This window comes from Labeo rohita, chromosome 11, assembly GCF_022985175.1.
Source record: "Labeo rohita strain BAU-BD-2019 chromosome 11, IGBB_LRoh.1.0, whole genome shotgun sequence".
Classification (NCBI taxonomy): domain Eukaryota; kingdom Metazoa; phylum Chordata; class Actinopteri; order Cypriniformes; family Cyprinidae; genus Labeo; species Labeo rohita.
Window position 1 is genome coordinate 14,969,062 of NC_066879.1, and position 22,031 is coordinate 14,991,092.

Below are 22,031 nucleotides of genomic sequence, written 5' to 3' on the forward strand. Positions count from 1 at the left end.
TGAATTCTATGCATTTTAAGCATTTGAAAAAAAATCTAAAGATCTTTATTTAACAAAATACCTTGCGTGTTGAACAAGTCTTCAGTCTTGATGCTGCTCTGGAAAGACATGTCCATGTAGGTCGTCATGTTGATGCTGATTCCTGTTGGTCCGTGCGTGAAGTTCAAGCTCAGTTTTGCCTGAAGGGTGACACTAAATATTGTGAAAAATGAGCATCAGCACAAACACATAAATAAATCTTTCATCTTCAGCTCCAAATAATAGTGTAACAAGTTGACTTGGTAGTGTCTACTCACACTGACCAGCACTTTTTTAACATCTGCTAATTTGCCAGTGAATAATAGTGTAACTAAGTTGACTTGGTCTTTATGCAAAACACATAAGTATGTATCCAAATAGTACTGTAACAGAGTAATTCAGATCACATGTGTAAGAATGCCATGACTTTGATATCATCATCTGTGCTCACTGACTCCACGTGTTTGTAGTAATGATGAGCGTGTGCTGCTTCAGTGACACTGATGTGAACATGAGCTCTCTACAGGTCAGCACTTTCCCAGATTCAGTCTCCACCTGCTCCTTTGAGCCCCTGATGGAGGATCATTGAGCATGTGGCGGCCCACATCCCTCATTGTCTGTTTGAGCTCTTCCATTGGCTCCAGACTGTGAGAAACTCCAACAAGCTCAAGCCTCACACATTCATATGGAGATTTGGGAGTATAAATAGAGGAGCTGCAGCCAGTGCAAATCAGACTCACTCTGAACAGAGAGATCTACAGCACAGAGATCCAGACATGACACCTACAATCATCTCAAAGGAGCTTCTCCTTCTCAACAACAAGGTATGTTCACATCCTACTTACAGCAGCATTACTGCAGCAGCTTTCAGAGCTCTTCTCAATTGTTGGTTTATTCAAAGGCCACTTTCTAATGCTTTTCTGTCTTCATTTGCAGATGAGAAAACTATTTTTGGAAAAGATGCAGAGATCGTATCAAATCAAGCTCAAGTGTCTTCTGGCTCCAGAGTTCCCTTAAACAGCAGCCTGATTTTAAGCTGGAGAAAGCAGAAATCCTGGAGATGATGCTCAACTTCATGCAATGCCACAATTTCACTTCACATGCTGTCAATTCAGGCTTCTCCATGTGTGAGCAGAACAGGAGGGAAAGTGTCCTGCCAGACCAGAAGACCTTCAGCAAAGACATGAATGTCAACAAGAGCGCCATCTGAAGGCCTTGGTAGAGCCTTAAAGACTCAGAATGAACATCTACACTAGACTCAGTGGACTATTACACTTTTAGTTTCTCTTTTTGAGAAAAAGTGTTTTATGAGTTCCAGTTTGGAAGAGATATTTGCACTGCTAAGTGCTCTGATGATTTGATCTTCTATGAAGATTTCACTTCAAGAGTTCCAGAGGGGAACATTTACTGGTGTCTATATTAGACAACAATGACTTTAAGATACAGTCTTTATGTGATGTGAATGAAACACTTTCTTATTTTGAAGGACATTTATAATCTGATAACAGACTGAAGCTTAGTTGAAAGAGCTGATAGAGACTGTTTACACAGCACAAGTTATAGGAAATGTTATAATTTCTTGATATTAATGAATTATTAATTCTGTGTTCATATGAAGTGGCTCAGATTAGGCTCACTTTTGATTTCCTCTGAGATGATCATCATACAGAGGCTTTAGGATTCATATTTTATCTTTTTCTCTGATGAGAACATATACTGATGTCTATATTAGACAACATTTACTTTTACATTTTTCATGTGATGTGAAGGAATCACTTTAATTTTTTATTATTGTCCTGTTTTAGGACTGAAAGACTAAATTAGTTTATCTAGCTTTCTTTGAAAGTCTGTTATGCTGGATATGTATACAATAATTTGATCACATACAGCATATAAACAAAATATGATTTTCCCATTTTTGGGAAATTCTTTAATGTATTGTTAAATACACATTTTTGTCTTCAGTGAAGACTTTCTATGAATGAACCTGTGATTTATTTTTTAAATCTTGATTTGTTTTGATTAATATTTTTTAATCTGAATTTGCTTTTATAAAAGCAAATGTTATTTTTTTTTCACACCTCAGAAATATTTTTCATTCTTTGAAAAGTTCTGTGATTGTTAAAGTTCTGTCATGTTGATATTGTACTTTTAATGTTTTAAAGTCAGTGTGACTCTTCGAAAATGATCATAATTCTCATACTAAGAAATGTTTGTTTAATCATAAAAACTGTTTCAGTTTTGTGTTGAATATGTTGATGTGTCTTTTGAAAAGACTGTAATGATGTTTAAACTCTGCTCTATTCAGAGCACAATTGTATCTTGGAGATTCTCCAAGCACATGTTGTGATATATTATCACTCAATGTCATTTCCACAATGACAAAACAAATATTCATGAAAATAAAAAAAGGTTTACCTTATTTTTGTCTCTGCATTTTGTCATTTTTATCTTTATGTATATGCTCACAAAAACGGACATAATCTAACTTACAGTATTATGTAACTTTTGCATAAACTACACATTATTGGCGGAGGAACATTGTTTTGGTCATTATATGAGTTGTGCTTCGGCTGCGCGGATGAATCTGATATCTTGAGCCGCGCGCTGTGCTCATGTTTACAGATGATCATAATATCAACGCGAATCACAAACGACATCAAAACTCTCAAATAACGAAAGAAAGACGGATATCCAAGAAATATGTCTTATGAGCAGGTAAGCAGCTTATATACAGCTGTTGTTTTGACTGAAAAACAGTTATTTTAAAATAACGTACGTTACAAAAGTTTGGCAGCGCTGACGTAAGACATACGATAAATGTTTACATCAGATAACGGCGGAAACTACAACTTTGTAAGGGTATTAATGGCAAACAGACCAATGTAGTAGCCTATCTGGTTTAAAGACTGGCAATGTTACCAAAAAACATTTTCCACTGCATACAGTACTAGACTTACCTTCTAAGACAAACGGATGAGTGATGTAAGTATGTGCAGTTTCCCGGGAAATCCGTCCCGACAGCTCTACAATATAAATAATAATTATAGGTTTATCATAGTGATTTAGGGTAAAGCACTATAACATTTTGAACAAAATATTATAGTGTAGGTTTGAAATATAAAACAAACAGCAAAACATTTATTATTATCATTCTTCTTATTATTATTTTTGTAAAAATAAAACCTTAAATATTGTTTGTAATTCTTACAGTAATTACTCTGGAATACTTGACTGTGTTTGGTCAATAGCGCCATCCAGCGGTCTAATATTTCCTTAAGCTGCGTCCCAAATCAAATAGTCCCTACGCGTTGATCACTGCTGCCTACTACGTAAGGGTTATATAAAATTCATTTGACTTGGCAAAATTTGTTTATTTAGGACACAACGCAATGTCATCAAATACAGATGTAACTTGAGTTTGTCATGTTATTACATTTTATACTTGTCTAAATGATCATTTTAAATTATGTGCATGTGTATTTCTTTTTTTTTAAATCTTAATTTTCACATACTTTATGATATAAATTGAGGGATTTAAATGTCTACTGGAATGTTTGATGAAAAACAAATTTGATTTGGTTATACTAAATGTGTCATCTTAACATATGTAACCCATAATCATAATATTTGCATTGTAACTGTAGAATCTATTGTAGTGAAAATAACATAATCGGACTTATGGATATTCCTGTCCATATATTTATATTTTGCACTCAACATATAGTTGTGTGTTCATATGTCTGGTTTGAAAATAAGTCAATTTCTCATGAAGATCAGATCATTGCTCTCATCAAATGTAGTGGTTGGTCTGCTAAAGTTAAAGCACCAGCAAGAGGCACGTGTGTATTTTCATGTAAATGAGGTGAATGAATAAAGAGAAACATGCTCACAGAAATATAACTTTATACTATTTCAACTTCATTGATTGATATTATAGGCCCAAAATGATATATTATATATATATATATATAAATGATATATTATGTTAAGATTCATGTAAAATTGAATGTTTATTTCAACAAATCTTCATTATTAGAGGTGTGAGAAAGCTTGTAAGGAATCTGTCCTGCATTAAAGCTCATTATCATGTGAATAGACACACTTCTATTGTTGTGTGTGGGGAAACTCTGGAGAGCAGAGTCACAGTTCTAGTGTCATTAGCATCCTAAACCCCAACACAAGCTCAAGATATGACGAACACACAAGGGAGTCGACACACTTATGGATATTTAGACACATGCGTGAGCTTGATGAGCTGCTCTGATGATGTCACTGATGATGTCGTCAGCAGCACAAACAGAATTCCTGCACTATCACGCTTTATTTTCCTTTATGCATCATGAACTTTAAAATGACTAAGGTTTTGCATCAGATGCTTAAGACACTTTTGTCATCAAATGCAAATGTAACTAAAAAAAATAAATAAAAAGGGATGTTTTTACATTTTCAATAATAAATGTAATATGCATGTTTTTGCATATTTTTATTGCATGAGAATAATTCTCATCAGAAGGTGTTTGAAAACTTATTGACTCTTGCAACAAGTCAGAACATGTCGCTGTGCATCAAGACGTTTCCCTCCAGATGGTTGGTGACGTCAGGTTGATCTTCAGCGTCACTAAAGCTCCATTCAGGACTCTGATGCTTTTGTGCTCCATTATTGTGAACACAGAGAGTCAGTGTGGGAACCTCACATGAGATCTACTCACACTGACCAGCACAAACACACACACATCTGCTTCATCTGGAGTCCATCATGTGTGTGTGACATCACTGCAGCAATGATAATGCTGAATATCATAAATTATGACACTAAATATTTGACTTAAAATGATCTTTATGCACAAACACATAAATAAATCCACATGTATCCAAATAGTACTGTAACAACTTGACTTGGTAAAGTACAGAGTAGGGCTGCACGATAAATCGCATGTGATTGTGAGGCGCGCTTAGTCAGTGAAGCAGGTTCTTTGATTAGTAGTAAAGCTCCATCACGTGCGTTCAGCTGGAGTGGCAATTAATACACAGAGCCGTAAATCACTGACAAGCTACGCAAAATCGCGCTCATAATCGAATGCGATTCATTTGCAATTATGAGTGCGTTTTTGCGTAGCTTGTCAGTAATTGCTGCTCCAGCTGAACGCACGTGATGGAGCTTTACTACTAATCAAAGTACCGGCTTTACTGACTAAGCGTGCCTCACAGTCGCATGCAATTTATCGTGCAGCCCTAGTACAGAGTAATTCAGATCACGTGTAAGAATGCCATGACTTTGATATCATCATCTGTGCTCACTGGCTCCACGTGTTTGTAGTAATGATGAGCGTGTGCTGCTTCAGTTACACTGATGTGAACATGAGCTCTCTACAGGTCAGCACTTTCCCAGATTCAGCCTCCACCTGCTCCTTTGAGCCCCTGATGGAGGATCATTGAGCATGTGGAGGCCCACATCCCTCATTGTCTGTTTGAGCTCTTCCATTGGCTCCAGACTGTGAGAAACTCCAACAAGCTCAAGCCTCACACATTCATATGGAGATTTGGGAGTATAAATAGAGGAGCTGCAGCCAGTGCAAATCAGACTCACTCTGAACAGAGAGATCTACAGCACAGAGATCCAGACATGACACCTACAATCATCTCAAAGGAGCTTCTCCTTCTCAACAACAAGGTATGTTCACATCCTACTTACAGCAGCATTACTGCAGCAGCTTTCACAACTCTTCTCAATTACTGGTTTATTCAAAGGCCACTTTCCTAATGCTTTTCTGTCTTCATTTGCAGATGAGAAAACCATTTCTGGAGAAGATGCGCAAAGATTGTATCAACAGCAGCATCAAGCAAGCTGGAGAAAGCAGACTGCTGAAACACTTCCAGAAGCTGCAGACATCATGTGAGCAGAACAGGAGGGAAAGTGTTGTGCCAGACCAGAAAACCTTCACTGAAAAGAAGAATGCCAACAAGAGCTCCATCTGGAGGCCTTGGTAGAGCCTTAAAGACTCAAGACTAAACGTCTACACTAGACTTTCATGAGTTCCAGTTTGGAAGAGATATTTGCACTGCTAAGTGCTCTGATGATTCAATCTTCTATGAAGATTTCATATCAAGAGTTCCAGATGGGAACATTTGCTGACGTCTATATTAGACAACACTGACTTTAAGATACGGTCTTCATTTGATGTGAAGGAAACACTGATAATTCAGCCTTTCTCTTTTTGAGAAAATGTCATTTATATTTAGTTTGAAATAGAACTTGCATTGCAAAATGCCATAATGGCACCCTGTTTTAGACTTATTAAATTTTCATTTCCTTTGGGTATCATTTTCACCTTTTAGGTGATGCATTATGTGACTGTAAAGTCAAACCAGCTTTATTTTTGTTTCTTTTTTGAAACACCATTTATTTTTGCAAATGGCAAAAAGCATGTACTGATCTTTTTGATCATATTTGTTGATTTGAAAAACGATACCTGTATCAGTATGTCACTGTTCTCTATGAGGATTTTCTACAAATGATATTAAATGTTTCTAATTCTGAAAATAATATGAAATCCCTCCATGAGGGTTAATGTAAAAGTCTCAAATGCATTGTTTAAATATAGAGATTTTCATCTATATATGCACACTCTATATACTGCTGTATATGTTAACTGTATTTACATTATTGTAAATGTGCTGATATAATGTGTTTTGTACACATTCATTGACATTTGTGATCTTTTGAATGTCCTCCAGAGGGCGTTTCTCTCCTCAGTGCTTCAATTTAATGAAGCAGCTTGTATTAAAACAAATGCTTTGGACAGTGAAACTTATGTGTATGAGAAATATTTTCTATACAGAAAGAAAAATAAACAAAGTTCAACTCTACTACCGTATGGGCTTTCATTTATTTTAGCATCAGTGAATAAAATCATTTTAAAGGTAGGATCTAAGATTCCTCAAAGAGTTTAAACTGAATTTACACTTAATGTCTAAATTGCATTAGATAAGACTCGTTCAGATACTTAGTAGCTACTGAATGTTTGATAAATACTGAAACAAACAGTTCATATTTACACGTTTAAGCTTAACTTAAAATGCATAATAAATGTGTCGTCCACTAGACGGACAACTATTGTTGTGTAAGTGAACTGAGTGAATGAATAGAGTGTGAGAAACAAACCCTCAGAGACAATAGAGCTCAACTAGAGAGCAGGGGTCAAAGGTCAGTGACCTCCTATGAAACTTTTATCATTCCATCATGGTGCTCTGTTCCTCCAACCTTCATCCACAGACACAGAAATACACATTTTGGCTTTATTGGAAGGTTTGCAAAAGGAGCTTTGGGACATAATTTAAGAATATGTTTTCAAAAAAATGTTTCATTTTGAAAGCTTTGTTGTTTATATATATATTAACTTTTTTATATGTTAATTATTATTAAACCTTATTTATTATTTATTTAAATACCTTTTGGAATAAATAAAAAAAAAGAGTTTAATTTCATGTTTCAGGGTTGAATGTTACAGGTTGGCTGTCAAAACTTAAACCTTGATATTTTTATTACAATTAAAGCACAATTTGGGTCAAATTAAAACTATTTTAAAAATTCACTATAATGAATATTTATAAACTGATATTTCTTATAAAAAATAATTAACATTTGGACACTAAAAAACTTAAATTGATGACAAAATGTGACAAAACGTACTGTTCTGTTAATTATATCATTGTAAAACCATGCAAACATAGTTAAAAACAGCTTTTGACTTCAGTTCCATTAATGTCACTTGAAGATCCACAGCAGTGTTTAAATGTCTCTGTATGAGCACACATACATACACTTCACATACGTCAACCTGTAGTCAATAGGGGTTTATCTGGTATTAGATGACAAGCATTCAACAGCCTCCCGGGGGAATTTTTATTATAGGATCAAGCGTTCATTAGCATGTGAATAGGCACATGTCTATTGTTCAGTGTGGGAAAGCTCTGGTACCCAGAATCACAGCTCAGTGTCATTAGCATCCCAAAACCCTCCATAAAACTCAATATTTTGTGACTCTGAAACGAGAGAAAACAGCATTGTGCTCATCCATATCAAAGGTTTAAAGACCCAGTCTGGTTTTGAACATTTAAGGAAAAAAAAATGATATCGACCAGTAGACTGCAGCTTTAAACACATTGAAATGTCATCCAGAGACATGAACAGAAGTGTATTTAAAATGTCTGTTAGTTTAATAATGATTTAGTTTTTCTGTGATACCAACTCTGATCTGTCATGTTTGTCCAGTCAAAAAAATATAGATAGAAACAATATGTAAAAGAAAAAGACAGAGCTGAAATAGCCAAATTTTGGGATTTAGTGCGACAGAATCTCAACACAGCTTCATTTTGCAAAGCAAACTCAGTTAAGCCTATAAAAACTGGGGAAACAAAAGGAAAACATAAAATTCCCTAAAATTGCACAATCAAATCACTCACATTCAGTCCCAAAACTGAACATCTTAAGGAGTTTCAAACCTTCCTGAAGATGTATGGCTGTCCTCTTAAAGGAACAGTTCACCCAAAAATGAAAATGAGCTCACCCTTAAGCCATCCAAGATGTAGATGAGTTTGTTTCTTCATCGGATTTGGAGAAATGCGTCATTGCATCACTTGCTCAGCAACGGATCCTCTGCAGTGAATGGGTGCCGTCAGAATGAGAGTTTAAACAGCTGATTAAAACATCACAATAATCCACAAGTAATCCACACCACTCCAGTCCATCAGTTAACATCTTGAGAAGACAAAAGCTCCATGTTTATAAGAAACAAATCCATCATTAGGAAGTTTTTCACTTTGAACTGTAAAATATGAGTCCAAAATAATGCTTCCTTCAGCGAAAAAAGTCCATCTCCTGTTGTCTCTCAAATCAAAATCTACCCACACATTTGTTTAGAGCTGTTTTGAACTGTTTTGCTTTTTAAACAGTGCTTGTTCAGTGTAGATTTCTCTCCTGATTCAGACCAGATGATTTTTTAATTGAAAAAAAACAATATTATGGGTTATGGACTTTTTAGCAGGAAGCAACAGTTTAAAGCAAAAAACTTTTTGATGATGGATTTGTTTGTTTTTACAAACATCCTGTTTTTTGCTTCTCAAGATGTTAACTGGTGGACTGGAGTGGTGTGGATTACTTGTGGATTATTGTGATGTTTTTATCAGTTGTTTGGACTTTCATTCTGACGGCACCCATTCACTACAGAGGATCCATTAGTGAGCAAGTGATGCAATGCTGCATTTCTCCAAATCTGATGAAGAAACAAACTCATCTACATCTTTTATGGCCTGAAAGTGAGTTAATATTTAGCCAAAACAATTATGTTTTTATAAATATTACAATAGGGGCTATTTAAAACAACTCAAGAATGCCATCATGAGAAGCCTAATAAACAAACCCCAGGAATAATTAATGCTTGTGATAAACAAATCATTAATGCATAATGAAAACAGTACTGTAAATGAATAGACAAAGCCACAGATTTTTTTTGATTGTTTTATTTCGCCACAGACTGATTGAAATACATTCAATGGCCTTTTTGTTTCATAATTTAAAATGAATTCCTTCACAGAAGGAAACAACGTTTCACTTACACAGTGAAAAGGTTTTCACAATGGTTCAAGAAATAAATACCTTTATAAAAGGCAGTTCAGACACACAATACATGGTACTGACAGAAAGATGAGGTATAACCTCTTAAAAAATAAATCCATGATCTTTTCAGATCTGCATATTATTTCCTTAGAAACACAAATACAAGCCCAGTCGGGTTTCAAGTAAATCTCAATGCGATTGAAAACAATCCTAAATATTAATTCCAAATATTGGACACTGGCCAACTTTTGGCCAAACTTATAAAACATGAATAACATGTTCAGATTAGATCATTTTGACAATCTTTCACATTCGAATGAAATTCAAAGACTTATTATAAGCTCATAAGTTTAACACCCTTATACAGGGCAGTGACATATTAATACAGGTATCGTTTCATCATCACAAAGCAACAAATATGATCAAAAAGATCAATAAATGATTTTCACCACTTGCAAAAAATAAAAACTGTTTCAACATGAAACAAAAATAAAGCTGATTTGACTTTACAGTCACATAATGCATCACCTCAAATGTGAAAATTATACCCAAAGGATATAAAAAATGCATTTTAATGCACTTTTAGACTAATAAGTCTGCCTGCGGAAGCACACTGTGCCATAATTAAAGGAAATATCTTCACAGAAGATTGAATCATCAGAGCACTTAGCAGTGCAAATATCTCTTCCAAACTGGAACTCATGAAACACTTTTTCTCAAAAAGAGAAACTAAAAGTGTAATAGTCCACTGAGTCGAGTCTTTAAGGCTCTACCAAGGCCTCCAGATGGCGCTCTTGTTGACATTCATCTCTTCACTGAAGGTCTTCTGGTCTGGCAGGATACTTTCCCTCCTGTTCTGCTCACATGATGTCTGCAGCTTCTGGAAGTGCTCCATCAGTCTTCTCTGGCTTTGTGTCTTCATCTCATCTTTGGACAGGAAGTGCACAATCTCATCGACACACCTGGAGAAGCCTTGATTGACAGCATGTGAACTGGAATCGTGACACTGCAGGAAGTTGAGCGTCATTTCCAGGATATCTGCTTTCTCCAGCTTGGAATCAGGCTGCTGCTTGAGGAACTCTGGAGCCAGAAGACACTTGAGCTGCTCGATGCTGCTGTTGATGCGATCTCTGCGCATCTTCTCCACCATTGGCTTTCTCAGCTAGAAACAAAGACAGAAAAACATTAGGAAAGTGTCCTTCAGTGGATGAGAAGAGCTCTGAAAGCTGTTGCAGTAATGCTAAGTAAAGTAGGATGTGAACATACCTTGTTGCTAAGAGGGAGAATCTCCTTTGAGATGATTGTAGGTGTCATGTCTGGATCTCTGTGCTGTAGATCTCTCTGTTCAGAGCTGATTTGCACTGGCTGCAGCTCCTCTATTTATACTCCCAAATCTCCATATGAATGTGTGAGGCTTGAGCTTGTTGGAGTTTCTCACAGTCTGGAGCCAATGGAAGAGCTCAAACAGACAATGAGGGATGTGGGCCGCCACATGCTCAATGATCCTCCATCAGGGGCTCAAAGGAGCAGGTGGAGGCTGAATCTGGGAAAGTGCTGACCTGTAGAGAGCTCATGTTCACATCAGTGTCACTGAAGCAGCACACGCTCATCATTACTGGAAACACGTGTGAAGAAGGTTTTGCAGTGCATCAGACAGCTCTATTTTTATCCATCATATTAAATGAAGAAAAAAATATGTATATTTATATGTCTGCCACATGTTTGTTGCACCGACAATAAACAGTAAATATTTCAATACAAAGTGCATAGCCATAAAATGCATTTTCCTAGATGTTTACACGATTGCATTTGCATCTAAAGCTTTAGAGCTGTGCACTGGAATTCAGACGTCATTGTCTCCATTGTCTGAGACTCCAGGACTCCAGATGTGTGTGTGTTTGTGCTGGTCAGTGTGAGTAGATCTCATGTGAGGTTCCCACACTGACTCTCTCTGTTCACATCAATGGAGCACAAAAGCATCAGAGTCCTGAATGGAGCTTTACTGACACTGAAGATCAACGTGACATCACCAACCATCTGGAGGGAAACTCCTGATGCGCAGCGACATGTTCTGACTTGTTGCAAGAGTCAGTGCATTATCAAACACTTTCTGATCAGAATTATTAATATGCAATGAGAATATGCAAAAATATGCATTACTTTTCATTGCTTTTTTGGGCAGCAAATAAGATTTTAGTCACATTTAGGAGTGTCTGATGCAAAAGCTTAGTCATTTTAAAGTTCATGATGCATAAAGGAAAATAAAGTGTGATAGTGCAGGAATTCTGTTCGTGCTGCTGACGAAATCATCAGTGACATCATCAGAGCAGCTCGTCAAGCTCACGCATGTGTCTAAATATCCATAAGTGTGTCGACTCCCTTGTGTGTTCGTCATATCTTGAGCTTGTGTTGGGGTTTAGGATGCTAATGACACTAGAACTGTGACTCTGCTCTCTAGAGTTTCCCACACACACAACAATAGAAGTGTGTCTATTCACATGATAATGAGCTTTAATGCATGAAAGAGTCCTTACAAGCTTTCTCACGCCTCTAATGACGAACACTTCTTGAAATAAACATACATTTGTATATGATTCTGAAGACTAGTTTCTAAAAATAAAACAGCTGGTTCAGTTCTTTTCATTTTGGAGTTTTAATATCAGTGTTTGAGGTTGAAATCTAAAGTATAAAGTGCAATCCATTGATGTCGACCTCTGACCTCTGGTCTTTTAGTTGAGTTCTATTGTCTCTGAGGGTTTCTGAGTTCTGTTTCTCACGCTCTGTTCATTCACTCAATTCAATTACACAACAATAGACGTGTGCCCTACTGAAACCCACAGCAGACACACGTCTCTAAATGTTCAAATGTCCTAAATTGATCACACTGACTGTTAGTTGGTTCTTAAACACAAGCAATATGAATCAATTAGGAATCTGAAACACTTGCAATGTAACTTAAATAGCTGGCAATCATTTCTGTCCCTTTAGATTTTGAAGATGTGTACAGAGAATAAATATGTGAAATTAAAACACATTGTTTACGGTTTTCTTTCATAAAATAATTTTAATGACTAATATTTGTGCAATAACAAAAATATATTTTTGACACTTCAAGTAGTTTGCCATTAAATTTTCACATGCTTAGGACTTGGCATAATTTCCCAGAGGGATCTGATTTAAAATTCAAATAATTACAATATCTATCCTGAACTTTTTTAAATTTTAAAAAACTATTTTAATAAGGAATTTCAGGTCATAATCTGAAAATTTAAGATTTTCTCTCCTCATTTTTAATTATTGCTGTATATACAATTATTCCATTAAGAGCTGTTTTGTGTCAATCAAGTTTTTTAGGAAAAATGTAAAATTTTGCTTGTGCAATAATTTGTAAGAAATGCTGGCATAAGTAAACATATAATACAAAGCATCTTATGTGTATATTGGAAATTTCTTGTTTATATTTTTACATTTTGAATTAATTAATATAATTATTTAATTAACATTTTAAAAAAATTATTAATTATACATTTTTATTATCAATTATGAGGTAGTTAAAATACAAAAAGTAGGTAGAAAATAATAGAAGAATACTAGAACAGTTTAGTGCTTAAATATTAATAATCTAAATCATTTTGATTTTAGATATTTATTTTGGAAAACATAAATATTCCTTTCTCATCAGGATCATGTTTAAAATATATTTTGTGACAAAACAAAATGCAACAGCAGAAAGCACATTTGACTTTTTTTATTATTATTTCATCTGTTTTGTGATGACATTGTCATCATGAATGCAAATAAATTGGTGATAACATATCACAACATTTGCATGAAGACATCTCCAACATACATTAAACGCATGTTAGAATTCACATCAAATATTATTAAACTCAAGTAATAAGTGATTTACAACAAATCATTGTTAACATTCCTCCACATGAGGAGTAAAAGTAAAGCCTAACAAAAAAAGTTAGTGCTTAATGTCAAGGTCTTTAACAGTTAAAATATTCCAATAGCAGAATTTGATATATGATGACATGTACATGCATAGGTGTCACACTCAACAGAAGATAATTGTTAATTGCATTGTATGGCACTGAACCACCTTTATATGTGATTTTATATGATTAGATGTCCTATAAGGACAACAAAGTGTTTATCATACTGATAAAAGTTCAAAACCACTTCCCAGTATGGGATATCTGTACTTCACATAAGTAAAGATTAAAATATAATTCACCTTCATTGAAGGTGTATACAAATGTATTCAAGAATGCACCATATATGCATTTCCAGGAATGGAAACAAAATTGGATTCATAAAATCAAATCCAATAATATTCTTAGTTGCATCTAACATAGATGTGTATGATAAAATCTGACTCAGATTAACAGTCTTTGCACATCAGAAAGAAATGTTGTGAACTAAAATGTGGTCCACATCCTTGGTGTCTAATATAGACATGTTTTCCTCATTTGCTTTCCTCCAGATGGCGCTGCAGGCTAAAATCAATGCCTTTGCTGAGTGCAGCTGATGGAGGAACTGCTGAAAGTGATGCTTTTGCTGGGTATCATCTGCATTCTCCAGCTTGGAATCAGCCTGCTGTACTCTGGAGCCAGAAGTTAATATGATCCCTGAGCATCTTCTCCACAAATGGTTTTCTCATCTGCAAATGAAGACAGAAAAACATTAGAAAGTGGCCTTCGAATAAACCAGTGATTGAGAAGAGTCTAAAAGTTGCTGCGGTAATGCTGATGTAAGTAGGATGTGAACATACCTTGTTGTTGAGAAGGAGAAGCTCCTTTGAGATGATTGTAGGTGTCATGTCTGGATCTCTGTGCTGTAGATCTCTCTGTTCAGAGCGAGTCTGATTTGCACTGGCTGCAGCTCCTCTATTTATACTCCCAAATCTCCATATGAATGTGTGAGGCTTGAGCTTGTTGGAGTTTCTCACAGTCTGGAGCCAATGGAAGAGCTCGAACAGACAATGAGGGATGTGGGCCGCCACATGCTCAATGATCCTCCATCAGGGGCTCAAAGGAGCAGGTGGAAGCTGAATCTGGGAAAGTGCTGACCTGTAGAGAGCTCATGTTCACATCAGTGTCACTGAAGCAGCACACGCTCATCATTACTGGAAACACGTGGAGTCAGTGAGCACACGTACAGTACGTCACTGTGCACAGATGATGATATCAAAGTCACAGCATTCTTGCATGCCACATTTATATGTACTTTAGAGAAAAAAAGCATGCATTCTAACTAATGTTGGTGCATGCATTTAAAAAAAAAACATGCATTCTCCCTAAAATTGGTGCATGCATTTAAAAAAAAAAAGCATGCATTTTCACAAAAGTTGGTGCATGCATTTAAAAAAAAAGCATGCATTCTCACTAAAGTTGGTGCATGCATTTTTTCAAAAAAGCATGCATTCTCACTAAAGTTCAGGTGCATGCATTTATAGATTTAGAATTTAGCATTTCATACTTCAACCATATCATAATTCAACTCCAGATGAAGCAGATGTGTGTGTGTTTGTGCTGGTCAGTGTGAGTAGATCTCATGTGAGGTTCCCACACTGACTCTCTGTGTTCACATCAATGGAGCACAAAGGCATCAGAGTCCTGAATGGAACATTAGTGACGCTAAAGATCAACCTGACGTCATCAACCATCTGGAGGGAAACTTCCTGACTGGCTGAAAAACAAAAATTGTCAGTTCATTTCACATTTTAAATTTAATGCCATTGCTTAAGTTAAATAATTAAAAATGCATGATTACTTGCATTATTTGTTTATGCAAAATTGCAAAAATGCATACATCTGCATTACATTTGACTTTGTGGATTAATGCCTTGACCAGATGTGCATCAATAAAAAAGATATTATTAAAGCTATCATTTCTTTTATGCATTGCATATAAAACCTAAAAGGCTTCTGTGCACATCAAATCATTCAGCAGCTCATTATACCTATAAAAAATGTATTGAGAAAAGCCGCTCCTGGGGTTTTCCCACACTCTAATGAATGGATGCTGACTGAACAAAAGAAGTGTGTCTCTTTATCTGTTTCATCCATTTGCACACCTGTCCATCACTTCCTCAGGGCGTTTTGCTCTGCTGGTCATTAGTTAGAACCTGCTGACCTTTTTAACTATGAACCACAAGCCCACCTGAAGTCAGCTGAGACTTTTGAGTGTTTTTGGATGAATAAATATATGAACAAGTAGATTTTATACTTTCCAGATATATTTGAAGAAACCTAGAAGCTATATTAGCAATTAACTTATATACTTATATACTTATATAGACATATAGATGGACCGTATGACATAGTAGTAAAGTTTGCGAGGGTTTAAAAATGTAAACAATCAGCGATTGTGAATAAGCCTGCTTCCTGATGTAAGGAATGAATAATTCATATTCACGAAACTGAATAAATTCAAAATCAAGGTGGAATTATTATTCTTATCTCCTAGTAGCGATCATAAATGGGCTAACGTAGTAACGTAGTAGTTAAAAAAAACTGTCATAAGGGACGATTTTTTTTGAAAATAGGATTTATACATATATTGAAAGCTGAATAAATAGCTTTCCAATGATGTATGGTTTGTTAGGACAGGATAATATTTGGCTGAGATACAACTATTTAAAAATATGGAATATGGGGGTGCAAAAAAATCAAAATATTGAGAAAAACACCTTTAAAGTTGTCCAAAATAAGTTCTTCGCAATGCATATTACTAAGCAGAAATTACATTTTGATATATTTTCGGTAGGAAATTTACAAAATATCTTAATGGAACATGATCTTTACTTAACATACTAATGATTTTTGGCTAAAAGAAAAAAAATTCATTTTGACCCATACAATGTATTGTTGGCTATTGCTACAAATACAAATATTATATTCTACTTAAAACTGGTTTTGTGGTCCAGGGTCACATATGTAAAATTATTTAGACATTTAATACTTGTTTAGTAGATATAACAAGTGTGCTACTTCTGTAACTGCCCACATTCAAATGGTACAAATTACAAGAAAACATAAATGCATTTAAAATCATTTATTTACGGAAACAAACGAGAGCATTATACAAATGATTAAAAAATCATCACAAGAATAATCAAATGATACACTGTATCTTTAAAAATGAAGTAAAGTTCTTTTTTGCATGTCCTCAAAAAGAGAGCGTGCTCAAACAGTTTTAAAAATATTCAGTAAATTTCTCTCCAAGAGAAAAATACAGTAGAATTTTAAATCTAAATGCACAAAACGCATCCTCAGCCTGGCGGTTTCAATGCGATCAATGCACGACTTCTTTCATAAACCATATGAGCTGATATTCTTGCCTTTACAAACTGTGCAATGACATTATCACTCCTTTAGAGGTGGAAAAAAGTCCAGAGAGAACAAGCAAAGTGCTATTTTCCTCTGAGGTAGATGTGCGAACACATAAGATCAGCTCAAGTGCTTGACTTGTTGACCCTTTTCATTTGCAGGTCAGTCTGTGATGGACGTTCACTTTAAAACAACGGTGTCACGTCCTGATCCGGAGTGGGAGAAAGACGCAGAATTTCACGAGAACACCTAGAGTAGCCGCTGGGAAAGATCAAGGCCTTTTTCGAGCTGAAGAATGAGACGGTTTTCTCCAAAATGTCAGATGCTGGAATACCATGATGGAGGTGGTCTTCAAAAGAAGATTTTAGCTTCTCCACTTTGCTGAAGCATTTTCTCTCCAAGCTGTAAAGTTTGCACCTGGAATCCAGAAGAGAACATCTTTAGTGAGTATATTCAAATTTATGAAGATAAAAATTAAAATTAGTAAAATTAGATTATTGCATTAAATATTTCAATGCCTTTCTTACCTGGCATAGTGAGCATTGTCTTGAGGGGTGATGTCCATGTAGGCAGGCATGTTTGATGCTGATGTTAAGTTTCAGAAGTTTGAAGCTAAAAGATCCGTCTGGTCCTTCTTCAGTGGTGAAACCAAATCCCACACAAGACCCTCGATCTAGCCTGGTTTTATACCAAAACATATCCGCAGCCAGCCAATCAGAGAGCAGAGGAAAATGGAACAATAGGCTTGTCATAATTGTCATTGGTCTGTGGGCTTTTAATTGAGCTCTTTAGTGGACAGGTGGGATTTTTTTCTCTAGTGCCATCTGGAGGGTCAGCCGTGGGAGAATAATTGAGGGCATGAGGACTCAGGATTTCGCTGTTCTCACACTCGGATTAGCAATGGGGATTTGTGGAAAATATTTACTGTATGCACAAACTGAATTTATTGTTGGGTGTAAAATGTTTTAACACAAATAATTGTTTTCATTTTTAATCCATGTTGACGTTATTTTTAAACAAATAAATTTTTTTTAGATGTATAGCTTCTGAAGTCATTTCATAGAGAGAAGGGAAAAATATTTTAAAAAATATATTTCATATACATCACTAAAACACATTTATAAAACATATGTAGCAATAGGGATTTGTGGAAAAATTGATCAAACTTACGTTTGAACCTATAGTTGGGTGTTTTACACAAATTAGTATTTTAATTTTTAATCTATGTTGACTTAATATTACCAGTGTTAAAAAATAATAATAACAGTTTTAATTTAAAATAGATTTAGTTTTTTAGTTATAGCTTCTGAAGGCATTTCATAGAAACATGTGGAAAAAATATAAGCACCACCAGTCAAAGGTTTTTGATTTTTTTTTTTTAAAGTCTCTTCTGCCTGCATTTGTTTGATCCAAAGTACAGCAAAAACAGTAAAAATTTGAAATATGTTTACTTTTTAAAATAACTGTTTTCTATTTAATATATTTTAAAATGTAATTTATTCCTGTGATTTCAAAGATGAATTTTTAGCATCATTACTCCAGTCACATGATCCTTCAGAAATCATTCTGATATTCTGATTTGATGCTTAAAAAGCATTTATTATTATTATTATGTTGAAAACAGCTGAATATATTTTTTTCAGGTTGATGAATAGAAAGTTCAGAAGAACAACATTTATCTGAAATAGAAATATTTTGTAACATTAAATGTCTTTATCATAATTTCTGATCAATTTAAAGCATCCTTGCTAAATAAAAGTATGAATTTCTATATTTTCTTCCAAAAAAATTATGCTGACTCCAAGCTTTTGAATGTTATATTTTTTTGGTGTATAATGTTACAAAAGATTTGGATCTTTCTATTCATCAAAGAATCCTGAAAAAAATGTTTTAAATATTGATAATAATAATTATAAAAAATGTTTCTTGATCAGCATATTAGAATGATTTCTGAAGGATCATGTGACACTTAAGACAGGAGTAATGATGCTAAAAATTCAGATTTGATCACAGAAATAAATTACATTTTAAAATAAATTCAAATAGAAAACAGTTATTTTAAATAGTAAAAATATTTCAAAATGTAACTGTTTTTGCTGTACTTTGGATCAAATAAATGCAAAACTTTTTTTAACGTTTTCACAAGAAATATGTGCCAATAAGGATTTGTGGAAAATTTTTGCTGTATGTTTATAATTCACTCAGACATGCAATGAATTTAATGAGTTTAAATAAATATTATGTGTATTTTTTAACAAAGTATTCATTTTTTTTAAATCAATACTCACTTACTGTCAAGAAAACATACAGTGGTAATAATTTGTAGATTAGGAAACAAAATAGTGTTTTTGAAAGGTTACTTCTGTAGGTGCTTTACAATCAAAATTAAAACTAAAATATATAAAAATGTATAAAATGTATCCCTGAAATACTCACAACACATTAAGTAAATAAATAAACAAAAATTGAATAGCATCCTTTAGGCTTCCCTCCAGAAACCCAGTTAGTCCAGCCCTGTGGGAACCGACACACTTCTATTGTGTGAGTGATTTAATGTGATGAATACAGAAGTGTGGGAAGCCGTGTGTCTCTGTGGCTCCACCAGCTCCAGGAGCGTTGGGGCGTGTGATCGGAGCCCACATTATGCTGTGAACCAGCTGTGTGTGTGTGTGTGTATGTGTGAAACTCAAGCCTGAGAACAGGTACAACCGCAGAACTCATAGAACAGCTGCTTCACCAGAATATCCTCTTACATTGACCTAAAATACTGAATTTCATTACAGCATTTTATCTCATTATTAACTGCAGCAACATGTGGTTGGTAACACTGAGGTGTTGTTGTTGCTGTTTTCTAAGGCCATGCAGTGTTCTTTTAGAGGAAATTATATGTCAGTATGGCACGTGTTTGGTTATGACATTAATAAAGTGACACTGATGTGAACATGAGCTCCCAGTACTTTCCCAGATTCAGCCTCCACCTGCTCCTTTGAACCCCTGATGGAGGATCATTGAGCATGTGGAGGCCCACATCCCTCATTGTCTGTTTGAGCTCTTCCATTGGCTCCAGACTGTGAGAAACTCTAACAAGCTCAAGCCTCACACATTCATATGGAGATTTGGGAGTATAAATAGAGGAGCTGCAGCCAGTACAAATCAGACTCACTCTGAACAGAGAGATCTACAGCACAGAGATCCAGACATGACACCTACAATCATCTCAAAGGAGCTTCTCCCTCTCAACAACAAGGTATGTTCACATCCTACTTACAGCAGCATTACTGCAGCAGCTTTCACAACTCTTCTCATTCATTAAAGGCCACTTTCTAATGTTTTTCTGTCTTTGTTTGCAGCTTAGAAAGCCAATGGTGGAGAAGATGCGCAGAGATCGTATCAACAGCAGCATCGAGCAGCTCAAGTGTCTTCTGGCTCCAGAATTCCTCAAGCAGCAGCCTGATACCAAGCTGGAGAAAGCAGATATCCTGGAGATGACGCTTAACTTCCTGCAGCGTCACGATTCCAGTTCACATGCTGTCAATCAAGGCTTCTCCCGGTGTGTCGGTGAGATTGTACACTTCCTGTCCAAAGATGAGATGAAGACACAAAGCCAGAGAAGACTGATGGAGCACTTCCAGAAGCTGCAGACATCATGTGAGCAGAATAAGAGGGAAAGTGTTCTGCCAGACCTGAAGATCTTCAGCAAAGAGATGAATGTCAACAAGAGCGCCATCTGGAGGCCTTGGTAGAGCCTTAAAGACACTAGTAGACTCTATTATGTTTAAGCTTTCCTTTTTGAGGAAAGGTTTTTATCAAATTCCATTTTGGAAGTTCATGATACAGTGAATAGATGTAATGCCTCTGGATTCAACTTCATGTGATTCAACATGTTTTAAAACATTTCTGTTATAGAAAGAATGAAATTTCCCATCTACTGTAATGGATTATTTATTACTTATTTTAAGTAACCTCAATTTGTGCTTCACATTGAAGCTAGATTTATTTTTAACCTCATAATGAGTCTTGTTGTTTCTTATTGTTTGGACAAATTGTCAGTTAAACAGTTTCTTTTAGAAACAAGTTTATTTTATATACCCTTTCCTTTCATAAAGGCATGTATTGTGATGAAAACTAAGTTTTCAATGACTCCCTTGTGTTGTATCAACATACTTGTGCGTTTGACTTTGCATTTTCTCATTAGAGATTGAATAAATCAAATTGCTCTTCAATCACCTTTTGCTTTTCACTGGTATTGACATTCATGAGCACAACGTTTTTAATGCAAGGAATGTTTAATAAGTGATATCAGCTACAACATGTTAAAACAAGTTGGATTAAATAACAAAAACACGCCTTTACAAAAGGCATAAATGACAGGACTTTCTCGTGAAGTTATGTTTGCCATACACTGTAGACAATTCTTTAACTAGATTAAATCCAAAAGAGCATGCAAATGTTACATTAAAGTTAAGTAAATATGTCTAAGCAAATTAATTGTTCTTCCAAGGTCTCCATAAAGGCACTCTCGACGATGATCGTTTTGACGATCTGTGCACTAATCCACGTGACGTGGATGCCATTAAATGCATCTGATTGGTCCTCTGCAGCACGTAGAATCGTTTGATCGCCTCTCTGTCGTCGGGCGTCAGGTGTGCGTGGAGTGACACGTGACGCAGCGTCTCCTGCAGGCACTGCGAGAATCCGCGCGCGTAGCTGTAATTGGCGCGATGTTTTAAAAAATCAACGGTCATGTCTAAAATATCGGCTTTGTCCAGTACAGCAAACTGCCGGTCGGACATGCGTGTTGTTTTGTGAAACAACTCTCTCAGATGTTCAATACAACCGTTGATTCTGTCTCTCCGAGTCCTTTCCATAAGGATCTTTCGAAACTGAGAAGAAAGAAGAGGAAAACTAAGTTTTACAGCAAGTCTAAATTGAAATGAGGTAAAACAGACACCTGAAAAGTAACGCTACACTTACTTTGTGGTTCTCAGAACACGATATTCTCTCACAGCCTTGGTTTTGACCGACTGGTGCCATTATGTGAAGATTTAAAAAGCAAA

General features: G+C 35.5%; 3 protein-coding genes across 3 annotated transcripts; 1 reads left to right on the top strand and 2 right to left on the bottom strand.

Moving 5' to 3' along the window:
• Positions 1–9,542: 9,542 nt before the first annotated feature.
• LOC127173358 (transcription factor HES-5-like) lies at positions 9,543–10,975 on the bottom strand. Its single transcript, XM_051123184.1, has 2 exons — positions 10,904–10,975; positions 9,543–10,799 (listed from the first exon to the last, which is right to left on the bottom strand). Exons 1-2 carry the CDS (start codon positions 10,949–10,951, stop codon positions 10,407–10,409), a joined length of 441 nt encoding a protein of 146 aa, XP_050979141.1. The 5' UTR covers positions 10,952–10,975; the 3' UTR covers positions 9,543–10,406.
• A 9,023-nt stretch (positions 10,976–19,998) lies between these two features.
• Positions 19,999–21,200, top strand: LOC127173357 (transcription factor HES-5-like). Its single transcript, XM_051123182.1, has 2 exons — positions 19,999–20,221; positions 20,325–21,200. Exons 1-2 carry the CDS (start codon positions 20,174–20,176, stop codon positions 20,715–20,717), a joined length of 441 nt encoding a protein of 146 aa, XP_050979139.1. The 5' UTR covers positions 19,999–20,173; the 3' UTR covers positions 20,718–21,200.
• Positions 21,201–21,458: 258 nt separating this feature from the next.
• Positions 21,459–22,008, bottom strand: LOC127173487 (transcription factor HES-5-like). Its single transcript, XM_051123400.1, has 2 exons — positions 21,949–22,008; positions 21,459–21,857 (listed from the first exon to the last, which is right to left on the bottom strand). The coding sequence occupies exons 1-2, from the start codon at positions 22,006–22,008 to the stop codon at positions 21,459–21,461; spliced, it is 459 nt and encodes a 152-aa protein (XP_050979357.1).
• Positions 22,009–22,031: the final 23 nt, after the last annotated feature.